At 40.4% G+C, this 26,979-nt stretch overlaps 1 protein-coding gene across 2 annotated transcripts in view; it reads left to right on the top strand.

Annotated features, from left to right (window-relative positions):
- Window positions 1-22,091, top strand: part of APBA1 (amyloid beta precursor protein binding family A member 1) — a 135,695-nt gene extending 113,604 nt beyond the window's left edge. The window contains exons 6-13 of one of the 2 annotated variants that reach the window (XM_026652423.2): window positions 4,288-4,320; window positions 5,422-5,508; window positions 6,024-6,209; window positions 9,802-9,981; window positions 11,907-12,119; window positions 17,112-17,231; window positions 17,938-18,078; window positions 18,513-22,091. In XM_026652423.2, coding sequence (XP_026508208.1) covers window positions 4,288-4,320; window positions 5,422-5,508; window positions 6,024-6,209; window positions 9,802-9,981; window positions 11,907-12,119; window positions 17,112-17,231; window positions 17,938-18,078; window positions 18,513-18,584 — 1,032 coding nt within the window. In that variant the 3' untranslated portion in view covers window positions 18,585-22,091. The remainder of the gene's footprint in view (window positions 1-4,287; window positions 4,321-5,421; window positions 5,509-6,023; window positions 6,210-9,801; window positions 9,982-11,906; window positions 12,120-17,111; window positions 17,232-17,937; window positions 18,079-18,512) is intronic. The other variant, XM_026652425.2, reaches the window with a different exon arrangement.
- The last annotated feature ends 4,888 nt before the right edge of the window (window positions 22,092-26,979 follow it).

A 26,979-nucleotide genomic window follows, 5' to 3' on the forward strand; every position in this document is an offset into this window, starting at 1 on the left:
TGGGCCCTCTGCACAAGTATGAATTTCACTATGTTCTTTAGTTTGCACATCACTTTGAGACTAAGATACATTATATAAACGCTAAGAATTATTATTAATTCTTTGCTGAAAGGTAGTGTCAGCAAGGTGGTGGTTTTTGTGATGCGGACAGCTGTCCACTGAACTAGGTGGGACCCTACAGTAATATTTTTGTTGACCTCTGAATCTAAAGGTCCAGTTATGCAAAAACTTACTAGTAGTCAATGAGAGCTAGTCACAGAACTAAAACTACGGCAGGTGGGGTTTTCAAGATTTGGCCTTTGTTAGCCAAGACTTTCATTCATTACCAGAATGAGATAGAATTGACTGAGTGACCTAAGAGTTGAAAGCCTCTGTTAGTCCCTTTACTAATCTGCAGAGCTAGCCATCCTCCCAACCTAAGCAGATTTTAATTGTTGTTAACATCTGGAATAAGAGGATGAATCTCACAGCCTGGAGAAAAAACAGTGATTAATTGTTAGATTTCACCAGCAGATTTGATCTGTGTAGGAGGCCTGCACTTTTTTGAATACCAGTTGACCCCATTACGGAAAGGAATTGACACAATCCATATCTGAGGATAGTTTAAAAGCCTACCCATTATTATTTAAGTGCCATCAGTGTGCTTATAAGACATAGGAAGATGCAGTCTCTGGCACAAAGAATTTACAATCTGATATAGATATAGTGTTTATTAAAATGTGTACAGATATTGTTAGTCAATATAGCTGCAAATGTATCTTTCTTTTAAAAATAATTGTAATGAATTTTTTTTAATTGTAAACAAATCATAGATAGACCAACTACATCTCAATCAAATGAAATACTTAGAACTTATCTTTCTTCAGTGTATTTATTAAATAATATTAAGTTTAGACTAAGGTTGTCTTATATTTTTGTTGTACTCATAGTGGTGTGAAAAGAACAGCTTGACTAATGTAGCTAGAATTACTTGTATAGTATGACTGAACTTGTCTGATACTGTTTCTTGCATAAAAGGCATATTGGTGTTATGTTTTCATGGACTTTTTTCCTTTGTTTAACAGCTACAGATTCCAGCCCCTTTCATGTTCACCTTCTCTGGAGTGTTAATCATTTCTTAAACATGAATGTGTGTTCCAAGCCATTACATTAGGGTTTTGTTAAATGTTTGAAAATAGTATTCCAAGAAGGTAAAATAAGACAGCGATCCTGGTGCTGCTCCCATTAAGTCAAGAACAGAATCACAAAGTGCATAAGAGGTTGCTCTGGCTCACCTCTCATGTACCGTATCTGCATTACCTAGTTCTGACTCAAGCAGATTTTTTTTCATTTCCCTTTGTGACTGGCATACTCCTTCTTTCGTGAGACCTAGTACCCTGCAGTATTGAAAAATGTTGACTGCAGAGAGGTGAACGTCGGTACCGGGCAAATTAGTTGAAACAATAGTAAAGAATAAAATTGTCAGACACATGGAAGAACATAAATTGTTGGGCAAAAGTCAACATGGTTTCTCTAAAGGGAAATCGTGTCTTACTAATCTGTTAGAGTTCTTTGAAGGGGTCAACAAACATGTGGACAAGGGGGATCCAGTGGACATAGTGTACTTAGATTTCCAGAAAGCCTTTGACAAGGTCCCTCACCAAAGGCTCTTACGGAAATTAAGTTGTCATGGGATAAAAGGGAAGGTCCTTTCGTGGATTGAGAACTGGTTAAAAGACAGGGAACAAAGGGTAGGAATTAATGGTAAATTCTCAGAATGGAGAGGGGTAACTAGTGGTGGTCTCCAAGGGTCAGTCCTAGGACCAATCCTATTCAACTTATTCATAAATGATCTGGAGAAAGGGGTAAAAAGTGAGGTGGCAAAGTTTGCAGATGATACTAAACTGCTCAAGATAGTTAAGACCAAAGCAGACTGTGAAGAACTTCAAAAAGATCTCACAAAACTAAGTGATTGGGCAACAAAATGGCAAATGAAATTTAATGTGGATAAATGTAAAGTAATGCACATTGGAAAAAATAACCCCAACTATACATACAATATGATGGGGGCTAATTTAGCTACAACGAATCAGGAAAAAGATCTTGGAGTCATCGTGGATAGTTCTCTGAAGATGTCCACGCAGTGTGCAGAGGCGGTCAAAAAAGCAAACAGGATGTTAGGAATCATTAAAAAGAGGATAGAGAATAAGACTGAGAATATATTATTGCCCTTATATAAATCGATGGTACGCCCACATCTTGAATACTGCGTACAGATGTGGTCTCCTCATCTCAAAAAAGATATACTGGCACTAGAAAAGGTTCAGAGAAGAGCAACTAAAATGATTAAGGGTTTGGAACGGGTCCCATATGAGGAGAGATTAAAGAGGCTAGGACTTTTCAGCTTGGAAAAGAGGAGACTAAGGGGGGATATGATAGAGGTATATAAAATTATGAGTGATGTGGAGAAAGTAGATAAGGAAAAGTTATTTACTTATTCCCATAATACAAGAACTAGGGGTTACCAAATGAAATTAATAGGTAGCAGGTTTAAAACAAATAAAAAGAAGTTGTTCTTCACACAGCACACAGTAAACTTGTGGAACTCCTTACCTGAGGAGGTTGTGAAGGCTAGGACTATAACAGCGTTTAAAAGAGAACTGGATAAATTCATGGAGATTAAGTCCATTAATGGCTATTAGCCACGATGGGTAAGGAATGGTGTCCCTAGACTCTGTTTGTCAGAGGGTAGAGATGGATGGCAGGAGAGAGATCACTTGATCATTACCTGTTAGGTTCACTCCCTCTGGGGCACCTGGCATTGGCCACTGTTGGTAGACAGGATACTGGGCTAGATGGACCTTTGGTCTGACCCAGTTCGGCCGTTCTTATGTTCTTATGAACACAGTTAAAAAAATATGCCAACTTGAGGCATTATTTTAAGTTTTTTTATTTATGCGGCCGTTACTATTTCAGAGTAGTTTTATTTTCTCTGAATGCCAGTGACAATACTTTAAAGTAAAGATTTTATCATGAGCCTGTTCACATTGCCACTACCAGTAGTTTTCATTTACCAGACTTGAATATGTGTTTTAATCTGTAAAGGGTTACTGCAGGTGATGCTAAGATGTTTGATTTTGTTTGTAAATAAAGAGCAACATTTCAGTATCAACTGGTACTTTCAGATTGGTTTAAAGCACAACCTGCAGAGTTAATTTGTGAGCACCAAAGACAAATGTTCAGTGCATCTGTGATTCACGGTTCCTGTTCTGGGGTCCTAATAGTTATTAGTAATGTATTTATAGATAAAGCCTGGCATAATAGACCACACAGCAAACACATTAAGTTAATAACATGTTACTACTGGAACTAAAATGGAAGTCTGCCAGCAAGGTGAGCATCATACTTGTCCAATAAGCAAGTCCACAAGATAAGTCACCAGAGTCTGTGGATTTTTTTTTTTAGTACATCTGGAGTTATTTGCAGAAGATTTATAAATTCTCGATAATGGAGTGACAAGAATTATGATTATCACTGTGTCTCATTAGTAGCCTATAGAATCTCTTTTGATATTGAATACTTACATGTTAATACAGTAAAAAGCTCCACAACAGCAGACCATTTTCAGGTAGATCTTCTGGAGAGTATGCACCCCTACCCGGGGAAGATGTTTGGGTATATGTGAGTGGCATGGAAAATGTCCTTGTGCAATTGGCATGGGGAATCGTGGTCCCCAGATGCCTGAGTCTAATGTTAGTAAGCACGTGGATGTGTATGCATTGGGGCGGATGGGTTGTTCAATTTTTTAGGACCATTTAACATTTTTGACATTTTTTCCCTTTATAAGTCTGTACGTACATGCAAAATTGTTAAGTAACCTGAATCTAAGACCTTAAGATCTGAGAGAGTTTGAATATTAAGGCTCTGATTCTTCTCTTACTTACACCAATTCTGCACTTGTGTAACTCCAATGACTTAAAAAGAGCGACTAGTGGTTTGTACAAATGTAAATGAGAGCAGAATCTGGCCCTATGTTTTTAGCTTAGTTGTCTTTTTAAAAATTAAATAAAACTAATCCTTATTCTTTCTCTCTCTCTCTTCTGGAGCAGGTTTACTTTTTTAAACCTATTGTGTTAAACATGAAACTTTTTTTAAACCAGAACGAAAGAGAGACATCCAAGCAGAGACTAACCTAGACCAGTTACTAGACAAATCCTGGACATTAGTGTGTAGATCCCTGCTTGACTTGAGTCTCTGCAAATTCTTCTCTAACCATTCTCCTATCTCTGTTTATTCCATGCTAAGCAGATGGCCCAGAAATTAGCCAAAAGCAGGAAGAAGGTGCAGTACAACCTCCATCAGCTTGATGTTATGCTTGTTTATTTTTATTTTTATTCTATTTTTTGCCTTTCTTACTTTTGATTTTGTGTTTTTATTTTCTGCATCCAGCAAGTTTTTGTTCAGGTTTATTTCAGAGTCACCACACAAGTTGACATTTCCCAAAAATCAGTTGCCTGGTTGGCCATTTTTTGTTGCTTATCATTAGCCATTTCATGTTAGAACTAGGGTAAATATTGGATTTATCAAATGGAAACAGACAGAACCCAGAAATACCTACCAAATAAACAGGAATGACATGGTGAAGGTTTTAATTCTGTAAAATGGCATATTAAAAAGAAATTACTCTTATCCCTTTCTAAAGACTATTTTTGGTTAACTTATAGATGTGTCAAATTGCTGGATGCAAAAAAAAGTTTCCATATGTACACTCACTTTATACACTGAGATTACTAAAATATGAGTCAATTTTATTCATGGAGTTCTTAGGTGTCGTGGAACAAATCTGATGCATTTTAAAGTACAAGCATTTGCTCTATATGTTTACAAATGTACATCTTCTGGAGTGGGTTAGTGCTTTAATATTCTGTTGTCTGACCATAAAGACCCTCTTACCAGAACTGCATTATAATTGCTTAATCTGCACCTGTTGTATACATTTTTTCTCACTAGCCTGAGCAGTCACTGTAATAATTAGCATCATATAGAAATCCTGCAGGCAAGAACTGCCCTTAGTCCTGTACATTGCTCATTCGAAAAGCCTTTTTTAATGTGGTATTCATGTTAAAATGAAAATCATTTTGATTTCCGTGGAATGATTATACAATTCATGCTGCAGTGGGTTATAACTTCATTTGATCAGAAAGAGGGTAGGGAGTTTGTATGGAATTAACAGTTTTACAAATAATACTGAATCTAACACACTTTCATCCTTATATATAGTTTCCATATCTTTGTGTTTATCTTTAGCTTCTGCAATTTAATACTCTGTTTTGCATTGCTGTTCTGGTGACTGTGTCTTTGCGCACCCCTGTTTGTGCTCTAACATCATTATTAAGGCTGTTCTCTGATGCATTTGTTGACTCTAAACCATTTTATTTGCAGGCCCCAGAAGGTGAATCTCAGCCCATGACTGAGGTGGACCTCTTTATCTCTACGCAGAGAATAAAAGTGTTGAATGCAGACACACAGGTATAGGCAAAGATGTGCCCTTGCCAGGGTTGGATCTTGTCAGTATTGTAGTAGTGGTTCACTCTCTACTGAACTGTTATTGAAAGGTATCACAGTACAGCATTGCAGACAGTCTAGTGCCATTAATATGTCTGTTATCAGTGTCTCATAGATATTTTTCACTCTAATACTTAGAGAGTTTGGCTGAGGTAGCTAATTCCAAATTCTTAATTCTCTGTGTAGTGCATGTTCAAACCCTCTGAACTGGGTCTTTGTATTTGGAGTTCTTTTACCCAGTAAATATAACAGCCATTAATTTTTTTTTTTTAAATGGGAATTTCAGTTCATTTGGTGGAACTGACACTGCTGGTTCCCTTTTCTTTCACATCTTTTCATACAGAATACATAAAGTTAGCCTGTGTTTGTATATTTACTGCCAGTTGTTCTTACATTGTTAGCATCTATTTACATGATGTCAAAACCATGTTAAGCATTTGCTCAAAGCGAGCACTGATTTCAGGATTTCTCTCCCTCAGGAAACTATGATGGATCATCCTCTGAGGACCATTTCCTACATTGCTGATATAGGAAATATCGTTGTGCTGATGGCTCGGCGGCGAATGCCTCGATCTAATTCCCAGGACAATGTGGAGGCATCTCACCCCTCTCAGGACGGAAAGAGGCAATACAAAATGATTTGCCATGTCTTCGAATCTGAGGATGTAAGGAGTTATTTACTTGGTTATGCTTGAGAATATGAGAACCATTTGTCAGGATAGGATTGAAGTCTGTGGTTGATGGTCCTGTTTGATTTTTAGTTACATAAAAAGAATTCATCTAAAAAGAGGAACTCTTCTGCCTTTTGCATATTGGGTCCTTTTGGTTGGTTGTCATCATTAAATGAGAAACTGTAGTGGCAGGGTGTACATTGTCCATACTTATTCAATTTATGAAAATCTCAGTTGAATTTGTAGATTCAGGACCAGAGTCACCATTGTGCTTTACGCTGCTTTGAAAGTTGCAAAGCAGCTGTAAACTCATTTTAAGCAGCCAGTTAAACTGGGTTCATGATAATGTGAGGACTGTAGAAGGCAGGTTCTGTGGTCCACCCCTAGATGGCATACTAAGTTGTCTCTGTTATCTACCATTGGGTTCTTGCTGTTCTAGGCCCTGACATCTGGGGAAGATACATCAGTCCACACAATTCTCCAGTTTTATGTAATTTTTTTAACTAAGCTAAATAACTAAAGAAAAAATGCAAAATAAAATTAAACACATGGGCAAATCAAATTTAAAATAAAATTTGTTAATATCAAATAATAAATTAATCTTATCACGTTAATTAATACTGAATAAGACAACAATTTTGTGAACTTTATCTAGTAATTTGGGAAGTCAACATATCATGTTTAGCTGTCAGCCTGCAGAATAATAGGGTATTTTCAATTTCAGTGGCAACTGATATACTTATTTCAGTCAGATGACTGCTACAGGGAGGGTCAGCTCACTCCTATATTGAAATTAATGTTTAGACTACAGCTCTTCTGCCAGTTAATATAGCCTGCCCAAATTATGAGTGGTTAGGTGATAATCTATTTATTTTCCCTGCCCCTTGAACATAGTTTATAGGAGACTTTCCAAAACAATTCAGAATAACACATCTGGTTACATTTTAGGTGAAAATAACACACCTTCCAACCCATAACATATATGTATGTGAGATCTTTTAGACAGCGAGGTTATTTAAACCAAGGTCTGTTTTTAGGTCTTTGAGAAACTATTCCATAGGCACCATTCTCAGATAAATTCTGTGGGTTCTATCCACATGCACAGACCTGCTACCGGTCACCTGCTAGAGTTAAAAAGAAAGACAAGTGCAAGAATGCTGAGATAGAGGCATTCCTCTACTAATGAAAATCGGAAAAAGAAAACAAACAAAGGTGATATTTATACAGGATGGCTGTTGTGACTCTTGTGATTTCTTTCAACTCCAAGATACTGGTATATGGTTGAAAAAAGATCAGTCAGTGGCTTTCTCGGCTCATCTGGTTAATGCCAATGGACTTGCTGGCTGGTTATAGACTGCTTGCCTATAGATGTCAAAAACAGATGTTGAGCATTTCCAGACTCCTAACCCAGATTGGCCAACTGAGGGCAGAGAAAGCATAGGTCTCTTTATTAGGCATGGTGGCATCACATGGCAAGAGGACAGAAGCAATTTTTCTTTTCCTTCAGCGTATGAAGGTGATGAACAGGCTGGTTTCTACCCCTTAGAACTACTTCTTAGGAGTTTGTTGGCAAATCAGAATGGGGCACTCCCCTTCTGAAGTCACAAGTGTCACCTAATAAGGTTTGATTAGGTCACATTTATGCAGATCATGATAATCCCCCCATGAATAAATGTTGTCTTGGAAAGTCCTAAATGTCATGAGATCCAAAAACATATCAGCCGTCAGTCAGGCGGTCTTATAGCATTTTGAGACATTTGAGGAGACATGATCAACGGTCTTGGGTTACATGACATTTTTTCAACCATTCTGCAAAAGTTCTGACTTAAGAATCCAAAATAAATTGGAAAAAATACAGAGCTAGCAAAAAATTGTAACTTTATCTATTAGAAGTAAAGAGCCCTGATGCTCCACAGGGTATATTATCTTAATCTTGTGTCTGTTTGTGTGTATTATAATCTCATTTTCTCTTCTCCAGCAGGACAGCTAGGTAGCCCCAGAAGCGTTTAGTTTTAGAATGATCTTACTCTACCCAACAGCTAACTGGCAATCATTACATCATCAAACACTGGGATGCTGACCAAAACTTGTCCCTGCTTTAAATTGCCCTAATCTGTTGAGGAATATAATGTGCAAATCCTAGAAAGACTGACATGTTCGAGCAAGAATCACAAGAAACTATGTGACTCTTTCTGCTGCTTCTGCAGGAGCAATTAAATAACACAGAATTTCTTCCAAATTATAGTACTGTGATCTACGAACTCTGTGCCCAAACAATTAAAGTGGTGGTTTAGTTTCAGCTCCATTAAGCACAGGAAGGTGGGGAATTAAATACTTAAATGGAAAGGGACAATCAGTAGGGAAAGAGTTTATTTTTGAGTTTCTAATTAGATATTTTAAGCAATGGAGACTAAACTACTGATAATGGAACAAATTTTCAAAAGAGCTCAGTGCCAGATTCCCAACTACTCAGCATCCACAGTTGGGGCCAGATTTTCAAAAGAGCTCAGTGCCCAAAATCTAGCCATTTATTTTGGTGCTTAAATGAGAGTTGAACTCTTACGAAAATTCGGCCCAACATACGTGTGTGTGTGCGCGCGTGCAATTGTGACCGCATCCTCTTAAGTGCCAGTGGTCAACTGTTGTCATCAATGAGAGCTGCACCAGTTTGAGAGTAGTTTAAGATAGTCAGTCTTTATGAGATGGACAATAGGTAGCAGAGACAAATATAAGCAGGGTGACTTCAAAAGAAAAAAAGAGGAACAAATATTCTTTTGTCATCTTTTTCCTATAGGTGTGTTCATGTAATGCTGGCTTGCAAGAGAATGGTACTGCTTGTGGCTAAAGGGCAGAGCAGCTCAGGCTATGGCTACGCCGGCGCTTTACAGCGCTGCAACTTTCTCACTCAGGGGTGTGAAAAAACACCCCCCTGAGCACAGCAAGTTACAGCGCTGTAAAGCGCCAGTGTAAACAGTGCCCCAGCACTGTAAGCTAATCCCCTCGGGGAGGTGGAGTACCTGCAGCGCGGGAGCGCTCCCGCAGCAGCGCTTTGGAGTTTCGAGTGTAGCCACGGCCTCAGTTGTTGCCTGTGTTACCCAATAGGCATCCGAGAAGCTAATGTGATGTAGTGTTCTTGTTCTCCAGCCTAACTGTCAATCAATGAAGGAAGGATTTCTTTGTGTTTACTTCAGCAGTTCTCATCAGTGAAAGGAAGGCCCACTACTCTTGCTTTTCAGTTGTAACAGCTTGCCTTGCTGGGTTAAATAATTGTATGGGTTGAGGACAAGATTATGTTGGGGTTTTTTTTTTGTTGGTGTGTTTAATTTTTGTCAAATGCCTAGAACTTGGGATAGAGGTTCTTTTTATCCATACAGAAATCAAAATAAACTAATACAGAACAAGTTGGAACCTGGTCTTTAGTGTTATAAATGATATTAAAAGAAAAAACTGGAATTGATTCAAGTGGCTTAATTAATATGGGGAAATATTTACAGCATGATCATAATTCCAAGTGTCAGCGAACAAGACCATCAGCAATGCTATATATTTGATATTTTCCTTTCCTTTTTGGGGGGAACTGCTGCAGGCACAGCTGATTGCACAGTCCATAGGTCAAGCATTTAGCGTGGCCTACCAGGAATTCCTGAGGGCAAATGGAATAAATCCAGAAGACCTGAGCCAGAAGGAGTACAGCGACCTGCTCAACACCCAAGACATGTACAATGATGACCTCATTCACTTTTCCAAGTCTGAAAACTGCAAAGACGTATGTCCCAGTCTTCTGATGATAGTAGCATTAGGCTGGTCTGTCCCAAATGCAAGCTAATACTGGGAGCAAATGACTTTCATCAGGTCAGGCTAGAGCACTCTCCTCCCCGGTAGGACACCCAGTGGCAATTCTGTTTGAAGAGTGAACAGGGAACAGTCAGTTCATCAGTGTTATAGTGATTTGCCATCTGTTCTGTGCTGTTTTACCAAACAATTTTCAAATACATGGGACACTGCACATCAGTTAAAGGAGTTTAAAACAAGCTGTTGATTTAACAAATAACATACATTTTATGGAGACATAAGGGTTGATGAAAGCATTTGTCTCCAGGTTTGTTTTAAAGGAGTATATTTTTTTGCTTGTTTTACTAATAAAGATGAACCAATGTACCATTGCAGTGTACAGGGTATGTAATCCAGTCTGTAATCACCAGCGTATTCTCACTGTTGTTGTCCTGCCTGCACCACCCCATCACCACCACCTCCTGGGGTCTTGGTGGTCAGACCTGGTGGCTGGAGTGGTGGTCGAAGCTGGTCATAGGGTCGGGAAAGAGCCGAGGACAGCGCTGAAACTGGAGACAGTCCATGGGTCAGAGTCCATAGACAAGCCAAATCAGGACCGTAGTCAGAGTCAGGAAGCCAGCCAAAGATCGAAGCTGGGCTGGAGTCAGTCAAGGGGCCTGGGGGTCAGGAGTCAGAGGCAGGGCTAGAGCAGGGTGAGGAACAGAGCTGGAGCAGCCTCAGGACAGGGCACGGGCAAAGCAGAGGGTAGGAACAGGCACAGGGATAGGATCAAGGGCAGGCTGGAACGCTAGGGAGTCCGTAACACTGTGAGGCATTAGGAGGGTTCCAAGCTGAGTAGTGCTGTTGCACAGACTAACTTGCTGTGAAGGTGAAATACCTGTGCCTTGGGGCTATCTGATCTGGGCCCTGCCGGGGAATAGGCTGCTGCAGCATGGCAGAGGGTTGAGTCACTGCAGGTTCTGCTGGAGGGGTGAGTCACTAGCTGAGTGAGCAGCCCTGGTCCAGCTGCAGGTTTGCCTTATTCTCCCCTGCCCCCTCCCCGCCACATTAATATGTTGATTTATTTCAAGCTAGAAATAAATTTGAAATTTGTTAACACATTTGTTTCATTGCTTTTGCTTGGAGTGAGAAAGAGACAGAGAGGTTGTGTGTGTCTGTGTTGGTGTCTATGTATATTGGGTGGGCAAACTTTTTGGCCCGAGGGCCACATCTGGGTATGGAAATTGTATGGCAGGCCATGAATGCTCACAAAATTGGGGGTTGGGGTACGGGAGGGGGTGAGGGCTCCGGCTGGGGAAGCGGGCTCTGGGATGGGGCTGGGGAGGAGGGGTTCGGAGGACAGGAGGGGGATCAGGGCTGGGGCAGGGGGTTGGAGCGTGGGAGGGGGTCGGGTGCAGGCTCCGGTCGGCGCTTATCTCAAGCAGCTCCCAGAAGCAGTAGCATGTCCCCAATCTGGCTCCTATGCGGAGGCGCGGCCAGGTGGTTCTGCACGCTGTCCTGTCCACAGGTGCCGCCCCTGGAGCTCCCATTGGCCGTGGTTCCTGGCCAATGGGAGCTGCGGGGGCAGCGCTTGGGAAAGAGACAGTGTGCGGAGCCCCCTGCCTGCCCCTACGCATAGGAGCTGGAGAGGGGACATGCCACTGCTTCCGGGAGCCGCACGGAGCCATGGCACACGCAGAGTGGGGCACCCCCTGGCCCCGCTCCCTGGCTGGAGCGGGACAAGCACCGAATCCCGCTCCCCAGCGGGAGCTCGAGGGCCGTATTAAAACGTCTGAAGGGCCGGATGCAGCCCCTGGGCCGTAGTTTGCCCACACCTGATGTATATGTATGTGTGCACACAGGCTGTATTCCATAGCTGATGATATGTGTTTGAAACTGTATTTCTATCTCCTAATTCAGGTTTACATTGAAAAGCAAAAGGGAGAAATTCTCGGTGTCGTGATTGTGGAATCTGGCTGGGGATCCATCTTGCCCACAGTTATTATCGCCAACATGATGCATGGAGGACCAGCAGAGAAGTCGGGAAAGCTGAACATAGGGGATCAGATCATGTCAATTAATGGTACCAGCTTGGTCGGCTTACCACTCTCAACATGCCAGAGTATTATAAAGGTACAGGGAATGTTCTTAAGTGTTACACATTTAAAAACTGTATGGGAATAGTGGAAGACAATAAAGATGTAAATTAAGGACATTCTCTAACAACACTCATAATTTGCATTTTTATAGCAGTTTCTCTCCGATGATCACAAAGCACTTTGCAAACTCTAATTAATTAAGCCTTGTAGGCCCCTGTGAGATGGGAAATATTAATATCATCCCCATTTTCAAGGGTGAAATGAAAATACAGAGCTTTGATTGCTTAAGTTCACACAAGACGTCTATGGCAAGCTGAGAATAAAGGTTTGGCTCCCCCGCTAGTCCCGTGCCTTAACCGCAAGACCGGCTTTGCCACCCTGGCCTTACTTTGTGTTTCATCATTCACAGAGCTCAAAACTATTCAGAGAAAAAGGGCCAGATCTTGAAGCCAGATCTTAGTCTTGACCAAAACTTCCATTGAAGTCAATTGGAGCCTTGCTTCAGTAAGGACTGAAGAAAAGGATCTTGGAATTTGACCCAGAGTGCTAAGACTGATAAAACAAATGTAGTAAATTGGACAATTTATATTTTTAAACTATAAAACATATTTGTCTTTTATATGATTATGGAGTTAACTTGTGAATATTTTGAAGTGTACATTTTTATTTCAACCTAGTAACGCTATGGGACATTTAATTGGGACAACTTTCCTCTAATTTACATAAGTATGTGATTGCAAAAAGCAGGCATGTCAAGTGGAAAAGAAGAACCTCTGGGGTAGCTGCAATTTATAAGAGAACGGGTATTTAATCATTACTGTTTCATGGAAAGAAAATGCTGCATCCATTGAGAATGTCAGAGGCACAACTAAATTGAAACAAATAGCTACCCTACAACTTGCTGCACCACATGATTTGTAGGTCACATACTGAAACGGTACATCTGACATCTACAAATTCTTCTGTAGAACAACCCAGCAAAATGCCGAGTAAAGTTGGATTTTTATACTCCTTTTTGATGAGTTCTTGCCAGGTGATTTTCATTAAATTGTTTTGAAATAAAATTATTTTTGTCTAGTAGTTCACAAAATAAATGTCTATGTGCCCCTTCCAAATTGCGTGTAGGCTGTGGTTGGTTTCTTAGCACTTGAACTAAAAAATTGCTACAAAGATTTAAAATATGTGTATCTGAAAATGAAAACTCTGCACAGAGGTAGGTAATAGAAATACTTGAAATACTCAGCCTAGCACATAAACATTTAATGTGTTCTGACCATTACTCTGATTACTGGCCTTGTCTGAGTGCAATACAGTCAAACCTTGGTAAAAGCAGCCTACTTTCCTGAAAAAAACATAATTTGTCCAATAAATCAACTTTCTGCTGCTTTTTATCTTGGACACCTAGAAACTTGGTGTTGTAGCTAGTTTATTCCCTTTACCCAGGCCCTCTTTAAATGAAATTACATATTCCAAGCTCAGAATGTTTCTTAATGATTAGGACAAATTCAGCCCAGGATTATGCTGGCATATTCATGACCCTTTCAGGTTGAAGGTGTACCCCACAGATGGAGGAAGGTTGGAGCAACAGAAACTGGCTTCATCCTTCCCCCTGGAAGCCCAAAATTGGGAGGATCTCACCAAGATGGAAGCCAGGGCTTGATTTAGCCTCTGCTGATGTTGAGGCTACTAAGTAGATCACAGCTGAAAACTAAGTCTCCTCCCACCTGAAATGAAAGGGGATGACAGCAAAAATAGCCTTTTGTTTCCTGGGGCTAAATCCCTACCTTGAGGGCAAGGGTCTGTAGCTGGCATAGGGAGGTGCAATTGTTAAGGAATTCCAATTACACCTCCCTGAACCAGCTATTTTGTTACCAGACCTCTTACTGTTCTCACTTTTGTTCTGCTTGTTCCCCATCCCACATCAGTTATTTCCAAAAGTGTAATTATTTGCAGGCCTGGCATATAGAATGTCTGCTTCAGCACACTCCTCCTCCTCCAGAGTCCTTCCAAATGGACGCCTGCGATGGTGTCTTGAGAATCTCCCTGGTTGCTATGGAGATCTCATTCTGACACATGCTTCGATTCCTTTTTTGTTGCCACATTTGGCTGTTGTCATGGGGACTGCTGGCCATTAATCTTGTCCTTCCAATGAGACGATGACCCATAGATTTCTGAAAAGAACTGCAAACTTATCTGGAGCTGTTCATACATCAGTTCTGAATCACATGCAAAAAAAAGGAGATATATATTCTATATATTGCATGTGATTCAGAACTGATGTATGAACAGCTCCAGCTAGATTGCTGTAAAGCATTGCAAATGTATGGGTCATCTTCTCCTTGGAAGGACAATTTTAATGGCCAGCAGTATGTATATTATCAGCCAAAATAGATATTCAGAGAATGCACAAGGATCTTACCATTGCAAAAATTCCTTAGCATTCAGTGAACAGGGCTACCTTACAAACAATTGGACGTTTATGTGAATAATGAGAATACTCACAATTACATTAGAGAGGATTTTTTTTTTTAAATGAGGGATCCAAACCTTCATACTAATCAACCATAAACTAGGTGCTAACTGACGGGATTAGGAAGAAACTTCCTGTTTGGAATGGCTATTCCATATCTTACGTTGCTTTCATCTTTTTCTCAAGCATCTGGTGTGCATGGACCCCTGGACTAATCTAGTATAACACTTTTTCTATTCCTGTTGGCATGGATTCCCAACATATAAAATATTATGAACTGACTGTGTTTAAGGGATGCATTATTTCTGTAAAATTTAGAAATTGCTTACTAGGAGCCCGTGTTTCCTTTTTTTTAAAAAGGAGCATGCAAAAATATATGTGCAATGCACACTTGGAGTTGCAAACACACATACTTGCCACAAATGAATGCAAACCAGATACTTACTATTTGCTTGTTTCTGGGTATGTAGTCCATAAAGGCCAATTGCCCTATGGTATGTAGATGATCACTGATTGTGATTAGTGTATGCATCACAGACAGTAAATAAAATACATGGAAGTAAATGGAATGAAGTAGAGCAAAAAATACAGTGGGCTTTGTGTTTTGCTGAGAGCCAGCTGGCTGTGGAACTGCCTCTTCTCACTTCATAATCTCATTTGCTTTGGTTCCCAAAGCAGCATGCCCACTTATAGCCAGCCTGTGTTGGCTTGATTAATAAGCCATGCTGAGTGCAGTGCTATGCAGAGACCAGAGAAATGAAATGCCTTGGCACTCTTTCCTCACGGTTTGTCCTCCCACCTCTGAGTGGGTGCATACAACTGCCATAAATATGAATAGGCAGTTAGACATAGTTGTCAGGAAAATAGACCCTCCTGGGGCGATGGGTGAGAGGATTGAATGGATCTGTACTTAACATAAGCTCCTAAGTAAGCACCCCATTCCTCACTTAGAATGAAATTGAATATAGCCAGTTTCTTTCCTCCATTAAAGGAGAAAGAGAAGTCTAAGAGGCCGTTTTAAATTGCACTTGATTGCATTTGCATATTAGTAGAAACAATAAGTATGAACTCCATTAGTCCAACGGGGATACTACGGTTACTTCCCCTTAAAAAGAATAGTGGGTTACGTCTGTAGATCAATAAGGATCAATTAACAAAAACATCTTAGACTTAGCAGATTGACTTTGGGCATCTTCTCCATTTGTATTAGAACATAGGCACGGTCTGACTTCCAAACTAACCTGGTTGCTGAAGGGAAGCTGGTTGATTCAGTTCTACTGGAGATTTGTCCTCCCTCCCCTCCCACCTCACCCCACTTCAAGCTTTTTCCCCAACAGATAGGTGAATGAAGATTTCCTTCTCATTTTTGGCTTTTCTACTTGCTTGGTAATGGACTGCAATGCACACTGGGGTTGTTCCAAAAGCTATTTGCCCCCAGCAGAATGGCACAGACACTCAAGTACTGGGTCTTGTAGAGAGAGGCCCTACAAAATCAGCAAGAATAAACCATATGTGAAAGCTTGGGGACTGTAGTATAACTCCCTGTATAGATCAGGAAATATTTTTCAGACCATGAGAAACATCCTAGTCCCATTGAATTCAATAGCAAGACTTCCATTGACTTCAGTGGAACCAGGATTTTACTCTTTGTTAGTAAATCGGACAGACACTGGAATGTTAAAAGTAGGGTATTTCTCTCAGGCATTAACATAGCCTTCCTTTTTTGTTAGGAATTGTGATTGTTGGCGGTTGTCTGTGTGTTGCCCGGATGTTTACACAGTATTCTAGTGTAGAGAAATGTATGTTCCGTTCTGGACACTTTACAGGGAAAAAAAGATACTTTAACTCTGGGAGAAAGACAGAGAAGATTAGGTGGGTGGAATCTATAAGAAAGAGCGGTGAGAACTTCAAACCGTATGAGGGTCAGACATATGCAGTCATCTTCTATTTTGATAGTGCTTTGTTGTGGTTAACCAAGATTGCAGAGTGAATGTGATATTCTCAGTTTAGAATGGGGGAGTTTCTGAGCATTACTTATACAAGCATTCAGTGGGCAGGACTTAAGTAAGTTCTGCCTTTTGCATTACAGAATTGAATGCGCATATCCAGGAAAGCTACCTGTTTGCAGCCATCTTAAGTGCATATTTAAGACTTTATTTTTGCAACAAAATACACGACAGTTTTCAGCTTAATTGCACAGACCTACTTCACCACCACCACCCCACCCCCGCTTTCTGTAGAACAATGTTCTGTGTTCCAAAATAAAGAAATTGCCCACAGGAAGTCTAATTTCTTGGCAGTTTAAAATGACCATGTCAAAATGTTGACAGCTAGAGGTTGACATTGCATCATTCAGTTAACAGGTTGTCATATTGCTTGTATCTGGTACTTATTAGGAATCCTACTTTGTAATGATGAATACACAGCAAACTGCTTGTTCAGTATTATTTCCATGTTAGCATTCAAACTATTGTTTTATTTCAGTGCCAGTTTTCAGCTGTCTCAGCTCACCTGCTCCCATACTTGTCATAGTGTATATATATATTTTTTTTAAAGGGTTTGAAAAACCAGGCCCGGATTAAACTGAATATAGTGAGATGTCCTCCAGTAACCACTGTCTTGATCAGAAGACCTGACCTCCGATATCAGCTGGGTTTCAGTGTACAGAATGGGATCGTAAGTCGCTTTCACAATCCTTAGGTTTCTACTGTGATGCTTTTTATAGCTGTGAAATTTTTTGGCAAACCTCTCAGCTTACCAAGGGCTATGCACACATTCTGATTGTAAGACATAAAAACTGACTTATCAGAAAATTTATTACCTCCCCTATGGCCGATCCTTCTTTCCAAGTCAAAAGCAGGAAAAGATACTTTGTCATATTAGAGTATAAAGTTAACCATAGGAATAAGACAGATATTTTAAGCTAAAGAACCAAAAGGTGTATGGGGCAGGTTGTTCACAGGCTGCATTAGTCGTATATCTAACTGAGCCAGAAAGAGTCTTCTTTACAATCAGAGAAAGTCAAAGACATACAATTCTAAATCCTTTAGAGACCATGGACCTATGCAATCTCCTAAATTTTCAAAATGCCAGTGTCCAAAGGGTTAATACTAGTAATTTTCAGTGGCCAACTTATTGTGTTTGTTCTTATGCACCTAGGGGAGGAGTTGTTCATTATGTTCTATAAGCCGAGAACTGACTTTGTAACAGTTATTCTAGTCCATTTTACCCTGATCTGTGTTTCACGGTATTTTAAAAAAGAACTCTTTTACACTTTGGAGACTTGTTTATTTAAATATTGAGTTTGCCATTTGTGAACAAACCTCTGTTGTTTTACAATTTAACATGCTTAGCGTTGATAACTTTGTCCTTTCCATTCAAGATCTGTAGCCTTATGAGAGGAGGTATAGCAGAGCGAGGAGGAGTACGAGTGGGCCATCGGATCATTGAAATCAACGGACAGAGCGTTGTAGCAACACCCCATGAAAAGATTGTTCACATTCTCTCAAATGCTGTTGGTGAGGTAGGAACTGGATAGATGATATTACACATTTCCGCACCGTTGCCTCTCGCTGCCTACCACCATCCAAATATAACTACTGGAAATGAGAATAGGATTAAACCAGGCTTATTGTTAACGTGTTTTCATAGTTTTTAATAGCCTGCATGAGAGGTGCTGAGTGCCCACAGTTCCTGTTAACCTCAGCAAGGTTTGCAAGAACTCAACGCCTCTCAGCATTGTGCTGCAATAAACCTTAGCATGGGCATGAAAACTCACTGGTTACATCTTTCCCCTGTACTATGTCACTGCAGCTACGTTCTTCTCCTCATCTCGGGCTGCTTTCTCCCTTACACATACATACCTTCTAAGCATGAAAGCACACAAACCCTTTTATTTCCAAAGCATTGCATCATGTGTATGAGGAGCATTGACTGACTTGTTTTGTGTCCACCCAGATTCATATGAAGACCATGCCAGCAGCCATGTACAGATTGTTGACTGCACAGGAGCAGCCAGTTTACATCTAAGGCCGATACCTCACCTTCACAACATGCATGGAGGATGTTTCTCCTCGTCAGTGGTTGTGTTTCTAGTACTGCATTTCTGTGTCTGCAGAGACATCTCTCTCTCTCTCTCTCTTTCTCTCTCTCTCCAACATTTTGCTGTGTACAGGGAAAAAAATTTCCATGAGACTTTTTTTGTTGCATCTTTTTACAAGTTAAGCTTTATGTAATTCCTCACAGAATAGAAAAATTAGTTATTCACAGCTAGTTTAACAAAGGACTGATTGCACTTCTTCAAGCTCCGTCATCAGTCGTATTTCTATGGCCATAACTCAACAACACAAATACATTAAGTATTACTAAATTAGAAAGCTTGCTTTATAAACAGGTCAAACCACAGGGTAAAGTTCTCCTCTTGGACTCCACATAGAAGATTTTTGACTCCATTAATCTGTTCTCTCTGTGTGCACTGAGCGTAACATTACCAACAAAGAGTTCAACATACACACGGAGAGCAGAGAACCAAGGGGATAGTTTTGCCCTAAAGGAGGAGTTAAAAGTCTATGAAGAATGAGTTAATAAGTAAGTGATGTTGTGGTAAAACTCATAATTCAAATGCACACCTTTTAATTGGCTTTAAGATTTATTCTTCTGGATCGTGTAACCTCAAAGGTGGTTTGTATGTTGCTGAAATGCGTAAGAGTGTCATTGTCCTCACTAGGGCATACTAGAGGAGGTACTTTCACCATTTGGTCTACCAAGTATGAGAGTCTTTTCCCCCCCCAAAAAAAATCTTTCTTCATTTTTAGATGCAGGATATCTTTTATATCCCCCTCCCTACTCAGTGGTAGGAGAATGTTAAGTGGCCTATAAATATACAGCAAGAATTATATTTTGGGGGCTTCTGCTGAAAATCTAAATTTTTAAAGCTCTTAAATACACAATTTCTCATTGGTGTGTGGGTGAGTGTGTTGTGTGTGTGTGTGTGTGTGTGTGTGTATATTTAAAACTATGTGCTTGATATTTATGAAATTTGAACAAAAATAGGTCTACATACAGTTGTAAGTAGTTTTGTTACTCTGAGCCAGTATTAACATATCTTTGGTCCAAAGACTGATTAATTTTAATTACTTTTTTTTCTTTAGCTCATGATCTGGATAACAGTGGGGGAGGTGGGATGGGAGTGAGGAGAAATTAATTTATTTGTAATATAGATACATATAAATATATATATAAAGTTAATCCATGATTCTCCATTTGTAGAACATTAAAGGGTTTTTATGTACTTGTACAATGAAGAAGAGGGTTCAAAAATGTTGTGGTGGGGTGCATGATATCAAGGATTTGTGTGGTCTATAAATTTTGGAGAGTGGAGAGAGGGAGAGAAGATAGTAATAGTAGTAGTGACTCTCCTCCCTCCAGAAGGAGAGACCTCTCTATTCCATGTACAGGAGTTATGTTCCATTAGTCGTATGTACTCACATTTAAGCTCATATATAACTGTGAATTTAGACCAGTCGGATGCCTTTAAATTTATCAAAAGTAGCAGCTTTTGCTGCATCTTATTACGACACAAAGATTTAATGTGATGAAAATACTGGAGCAGGACAAAACAAAAATCTCATCCCTCTTTTTTTTTGTGTGTGTGTGTGTGGGGGGGGCTGATGGCCATTAACATCAGTTTCTCATTTAATGAGGGATGGACTGTGTAATATAAGCACTGTGGTTGCAGATTGGAGATGACATTTGGAATTGTCTCCAGAGATTTCATAGCTTAGATATACATGTGTGTACATTTCCATTAATAAGTGAGCTGTGAAAACTCTGCCTGTGTCTGATCACTTAGTTCCATCTGTGATCAGGGGCACAATTTTCCCTTCAAAAAACAATGGACTAAGTGGAGAGAAAGAAGATAATCTTTTTATTTCAACTGGCAGCAAATACTGGAAGTATTTGAGGGAGATAGTGGAATGGTGAGTAAGCTGTTGTAGTAAATGAATATGTTTTGGTGTAAGAGTACTGTACAATTACTTGATGTACAGCAGTTCTTGTTGGTAGGTAAACAAATCCCAATCTCTGGAATAACAAACTTTACAAGGGCATGGTGGTATTATTCCAGATTAGTATTTACTCTGCCGTCAGACAGATGCAAATAGATTGTGAATTACTTGTGAGTAGAGATTTTAATGTCAGGCATCTGGTTTATGAAGGTCATAGGAACAATTTTTTTTCATAACTTCCCATATGTATAGTAATATATGTAAATATGATATATACCATGTATAATTTAGATTATATACAGTGCAGCCTTTCCATAAGTTGCCTGAGTGAAAAGCTACTCTTGAAGACATGGTTACCACACTGCTGGTTCCCAACTTTAACTCCCATATTAATTTCCTCTTTTGTGGCTCTAGCCACCTCCCATCGAGGAATCTTTCCATCGACTTCAGTGGAAGATGGATCAAGTCCTCAGTATGCAAATGAATATAGGGCTGTAACAGTGATTGATTCTTAGAAACGAAGGGTCCTATCCTGCAAACGCATGTGTGCTTAACTTTAGGCACCTGAGTAACCCATTGACTTCATTGGGACTGCACATGTGAGTGAGTAAAAACTAAGCATGTGAGTGCAGGATTGGGGCCTCACTGAGAATGTGAATTGTTCTATTACAATAGACGTATTATGATTTCTAAACAGGGACAGATAGATAGAGTAAGCACTCCTAATGTAAACAGTCCCACAAGTGTAGTCTGGAAAGGGAAAGCATGTTTCAGAAATACAGTGAACTCAAAAGGGAGAGTTGACACCTCTGTAGTCTGTTGTTTTTTCCATTGATGTTTAAAAGATGTTAGAGCAGCTGTTTATGTTAGTATTTTAGATGAGTGAAATTCTCCATGGGTTGAAAGGAATAACCTACCATTTTACATTCCTTCTCTTCCGTGAAGGTCCTGCAAAGCTGTCCCTTCACTGTTTAGTACAATATTACTAACTTTTCAGTGTTTACATTAAGGATGAAATGTCCTTTTATTTTTTTATTGGTAGGTTTCACACTTATTTGTTTGAATCTCTTTATAATTTAAGGCTTGGTTTGTATTTCTTGAGTGCAGATTTTTTTTTTAATTTTCTAAATGAAATCTGTTTATGAAGATGGCAGTGTGGGTGAGATTTCTTGTATATATTTAGCACAGTACTTAGAATATGAAGTTTTACTATTGTTCTGTAAAGAGGGTGAATAGAAATTATTGTAAAGCGTTGGGAAAAGTATAGTATTGTATTTGTAACAATATTGTTCTTTGTAAACACTAAACTCAATCTCTATATATAAATATAAATATATATATATAAATATATGTGAGCCTGGAATGTTGATACTGCACATCTATTGAATGTAATTCCTCTGACGTTTTTTGTCACAGGTCTCTGACCCTCTGTCTGTAACGCAGCTCCAGTGGTTTGATTGATTTTTTTGCCAGCTGTTTTGTTGTGATGTATTTACTGTGCTACATTCCTTTATTTAATGGAGCGCTAATGTCGGTAAGATTTGCAACAATAAAAAACAAAAACAAATTGGGCATGGCTGAGAGTTTGCTGATGTGATCACCAATACTGAATGAATATTTCTGGGGGGAGTGCTTGATCCCCACCCCTGAGCAGTGTAGTTAAGATGACCTAAGTCCCTGTGCAGACAGCACTAGTTCGATGAAAAGTGGATTATCCATGCTGATGACAGGAGAATCCAGTCAGCACAGGTAGTGTCTACACTGAAGGGCTACAGCAGCACATCTGTGCCATTGTAGGGTTTTAAATGTAGACAAGCCCTAAGTCTTCATAGAACTTTTTATGTTCAACAAATTCTAATGAGAACTTGAATCTGCAAAAGTATTATACACCAGAGAGACTGTAGAAGAAAAATTGACTTTGCAACTTCAGACATTGATTCACTAATGTTGATGTGAAAGTCCAACCTTGCCTTTACCTGTATTGGATATAGGCCACAACACGTCATGTTTGGGTCACAGAAGATTTCTTCCCTCATCCACTACTCCTTGGACTGGAGATCCCACTCTTTATCCTGTTCACACTCTCTGCCGTGGCCAGAGGCCTCACCCAAGCTAGCAGTCAGTTTTTACTATGTACATCCGACACAGGTGACAGACATTCCAATACCTTGCAACAATCTAGATGAGCCTGAGGTACCACTCTACCTGATCTAGGACGGAAGGGAGCCTGCTGGTTATATCCTATAACAAAAACCTGTAGTATTATAATTCACATATGCAAAGGGGGAACATTTACTTTTCTTTTGTGTGACAATTGGAGCAAGAGTAATCTCCCACCAGTAAAAGGAGGATGGGTGTGACAAAAGAGCAGAGCTAAGATTAAGCTTCATGGCATACTTCCAGGCTATATTTAGTCAAATTACAACTTTCTAATGAGATTCCCTTTTTTAAAAACGTTGATATTTACAACCTTAAATCCATCATAATAAAGTTTTTTTTTTGGTTTGTGATTATACATATTTTGTCACTGGAAACGAAGGAACATTTCCTTTAAATTGTAAAGTTGAAAGCTCACAGTGTTCTTTAATCTTCCTAAACCTCACCAACTTGCTGCTATGATATCTCATGAGTTTTGCATACGAGTTGCAAAGGGTCAGTTTACACAGGTAGGAATACATTTAGCTTTTATACCTTACACAAGTAGGAGTGCAGGGTGCTCGACTTGTTTGTGGATAGGCATCCTCTGCAGATAGTACTTGTTCCTTTTGAGATACTGCAAGGGCTGTAGAATACAGACTTCATCGATTTCAGGAGAGACCAGCGACTTTATTAGGTCATCCATTTATGTGCAGCTGAGAGCCATTCATGTGAGGGATCCAAGGAATTTTTGTTGTCTGCAGAGTGGGCTACTGATAAGATTGTTCTGCAGCAAATAGGATTATGTATAAAGAGATTATCCATGAAGCTGTCTGCTGACTCTCCTGGAGAAAGATAGTGCTTCCTAAGAAACCAAACAATCTGACAACCAACGTTCCCTGTAAGAGTATTTACATCTCATGGACTGAAGGACAGATTGAAATGATCTCATTTCACATAGTATCCTACTTCACTAAGATTTTTGTTATTCTGAAGCCAAGAGCCATCTACTAGAGCCATTGCATTCAAGCCTCCTTACAATGTCCAGCATTTATAACCATCAGTGCTGCTCTGAAACTCATCAGGTGAGTTGTCGCCATGTTTGGAACTTCTGTAGCTTTCTCTAATCTTCTTTTCATTAATTTTCTGATGGAAAAACTTAGATCTTGCACCTTTTACATCCTTTGCAGGCACCTTTGTGGTGTTACTGTTATAGCTGCATGCCATCCAAATCCCATTTCCACTAGCAACAATCCCATATAAAAAAATCTCTTTTATTCAAAGGCAAAAATTGTAAAACTGGATTGAGGTTGAGAGTATATATCAGTAATTTAGGGCAAAATACATTCCATACCTGCTGTCGTTATCCCAAACAGTAGCGTTCTAAACCCAGAAATTCAGAGCTAAAGTTAAACTTAAAAGAAACCTAAACATGTAAGGTATAGAAATGCACAGTTAGGCACCCAAAGACCCTGGACTCCGTTGTAGTGACACAATTGCAATAACTGTATGAATAGTGTTCATATTCCCAGAGTATGTTATGTTGATTTTTATAGACACTTTAGAATTTTTCTTGTTCCACATAAAATCTCTTTGAGAGAAACTCAAAAAGAACTGCCCTCTTTCAAAATGGCCACAATTTCATATTTGTTTTCGATTGAACTGAGGCCATGGACTGTCCTCAGGGAAGAGGTTCTCAAACTGTGGTCCGCGGACCACCAGTGGTCCACGAGCTCCATTCAGGTGGTCCGCGGATAGTTCCCTCTAAGGTGTGTCCCTGGGCGGCCACACAGAGTGAAGGGCCGCCCATCTAATTAGTGGAGGTGTGGCTCCATTATTTAAGTGCCTGGACCCTGGAGAAGACGCACATGTAAGGTGAGGTGGTGGCCTTGGGGGGAAGAGGGGGTAGGTTGGAGGGGGCAATGGGGTGAGAAGAGGCGGTAGGGGGAATTTGGGATGTGCAGAGCTGTGGTGGCCAGAGAAAGAGGCGTCTTTCCCCAGCTCCAGGGCTGCAGCTGCCAGGGAGAGAGAGCCCTCCTTCCCAGCCTCAGCTCTGTGACTGCTGTGGCGGGAAAGAGACCCCCCTCCTTCCCAGCCCCAATTCGGGTACTGCCACAGCGGGGGAAAGAGGGAGAGACCCCCCTCTCCTTCCCAGCCCCAGCTCGGGGGCTGCCACAGCGGGGGAGAGACCCCCCCCCTCCTTCCCAGCCCCAGCTGGGAGTTGTGTGCTTTTATTTGTAGAACAAAAAAATGTTAATTATTATTGGGGAGGGTTTATATAGTGCTTTTATCCAAAGCGCTTTACAATAGTTAGCTAATGGTACAAACATTTGGAAAGATCATTAAGTGGTCTGCTGAGATCCTCAGCAATTTTCAAGTGGTCCGCGAAAAAAAAAGTTTGAGAACCACTGCCCTAGGCTGATAGGAGATAAAAGGACCCATTTTAACTCATTAACAGCTATACTTGTAAATTCTTAGAAAATTCACTCAATGCACAGACCATAAGTGCTGTTCATTTGGGGGAAGATGCATTGTTATGTGTGAAAGATATAAAGAGTTTCAGTGGTGCTCTAAGTGTAAAACTCAATTCAACCTTAACTCTTGTGCCTCCATAATATACTTTACTCTGCAAATGGAAAAAATCAGTTCCTCAGTCTTTTGTGGACACCCCGTCTCAATCAGCTTCGTTGATGACCTAATACAACTCCTTTTGTGGGAACCACCCATATCTCCTGAATTCCTCATTTGGAATAGTGAAACCTAATGTCTATAAAAATGCTGCTTCTTAGACTCTGCCAAACTATGCATGAATGATTTGTACTAATATTTCTGTAATGTCTCTGCAATAACCTTTATGCTGCATTCATATTTGAGCACCTTGTTGCAGATGGGGAAATTGCTTCACCTCTCTCTACTGCAATTTCCCCAAGGTCACACAGAGAGTTAGTATAGAACTGGGAACTCCCTGACACCCAGTCTTAAGCAGGGCCGGCTCCAGGGTTTTGGCTGCCCCAAGCAGCCAAACCAAAAAAAAAAAAAAAAAAAAAAAGTCGTGATCTAAAAAAAGCCGCGATCGCGATCTGCGGCGACAATTCGGCGCGAGGTCCGCCGAATTGCCGCCCCTGTCCGGAACGGCCGCCCCAAGCACCTGCTTGAGAAGCTGGTGTCTGGAGCCAGCCCTGGTCCTAAGCACTACCTCCTGCAGCACACCGTCTCCCTTGCTGAGCTGCAACACAGATATGTGAAAGATCTTTTGTCAAAACAAGAATATTTTGGGTGGGTATTTTCTATTTACCGTATATACTCGTTCCTAAGCCGAATATTTTTGGTAAAAAAGTGATGCATCAAAGAGCGAGGGTCGGCTTATAAACGGGTCTACACCAAAATTTGATTATTTTAGACTCTATGGAATCATTGAATTGAATATCTAATACATAGTCGTTTTGTTTACCTGGAGCGTCTGCAGGCATGGAGCCCCTCAGCTGCCTGTGGCCACGATTCCCAGCCAATGGGAGCTGTGGGAAGCACCACTTCCCGCAGCTCCCATTGGCTGGGAACGGCAAACTGCGGCCACTGGGAGCTGAGGGGCTCCGTGCCTGTGAATGCTCCAGGTAAACAAAACATCCAGGCCCACTAGCAACTTACCCTAACGGGCCAGGAGCCAAAGTTTGCCAACCACTGAAATATAGGGTCGGCTTATAAAAGGGTCCTACAGTTTTTGCTGTTTTTACCTATCCAGCTTGGGGGTCGGCTTATAAACAAACAGGCTAATAAACGAGTATATCTTCTTCAGTACAAAAACTCTCTTATGTTCTCCTCCTGTCTTACCCACACTGGGATGTTTTACAGCTATTAAAAATGTTTTATTACCCTGGTCTCTCTGAATTTAACTTCAGTTCTCTCTCTCTTTCTAGTGCTAATCACATTAGTCATTACCACGTACAGCTGAATTGTGCTGGGATGCTGTTATGCACATAGGGAATGAGCCATATGTCATCTGGCTATTGTAGCACCAAGGACTCTCCAAAGTGCTGTGGCAAGGTTGGTCTTGTGTAGCAGAGGCTGTAATAGACGGTCTAGCTTGCAGTTTTCACCTTTTGGCCCCTAGCTGCTGCATTGCTGAACTGGCTGTTCAGGTAGCAGCAACCCAAGCTAGGGGGTGGCAGGGTGTAAAATATAAATGGAAGTTGTACTGACATTCTGCATTATCCTCACAGGACAGGCGCTGTCTCTTTGTTTCTTGTACCGGGGCTGAGTAGATTGTCAGTGTTCACTCAGTAAAG

The sequence above is a fragment of the Terrapene carolina genome, unplaced genomic scaffold, assembly GCF_002925995.2.
Source record: "Terrapene carolina triunguis isolate 2854851 unplaced genomic scaffold, T_m_triunguis-2.0 Scaffold113, whole genome shotgun sequence".
Lineage (NCBI taxonomy): Eukaryota > Metazoa > Chordata > Testudines > Emydidae > Terrapene > Terrapene triunguis.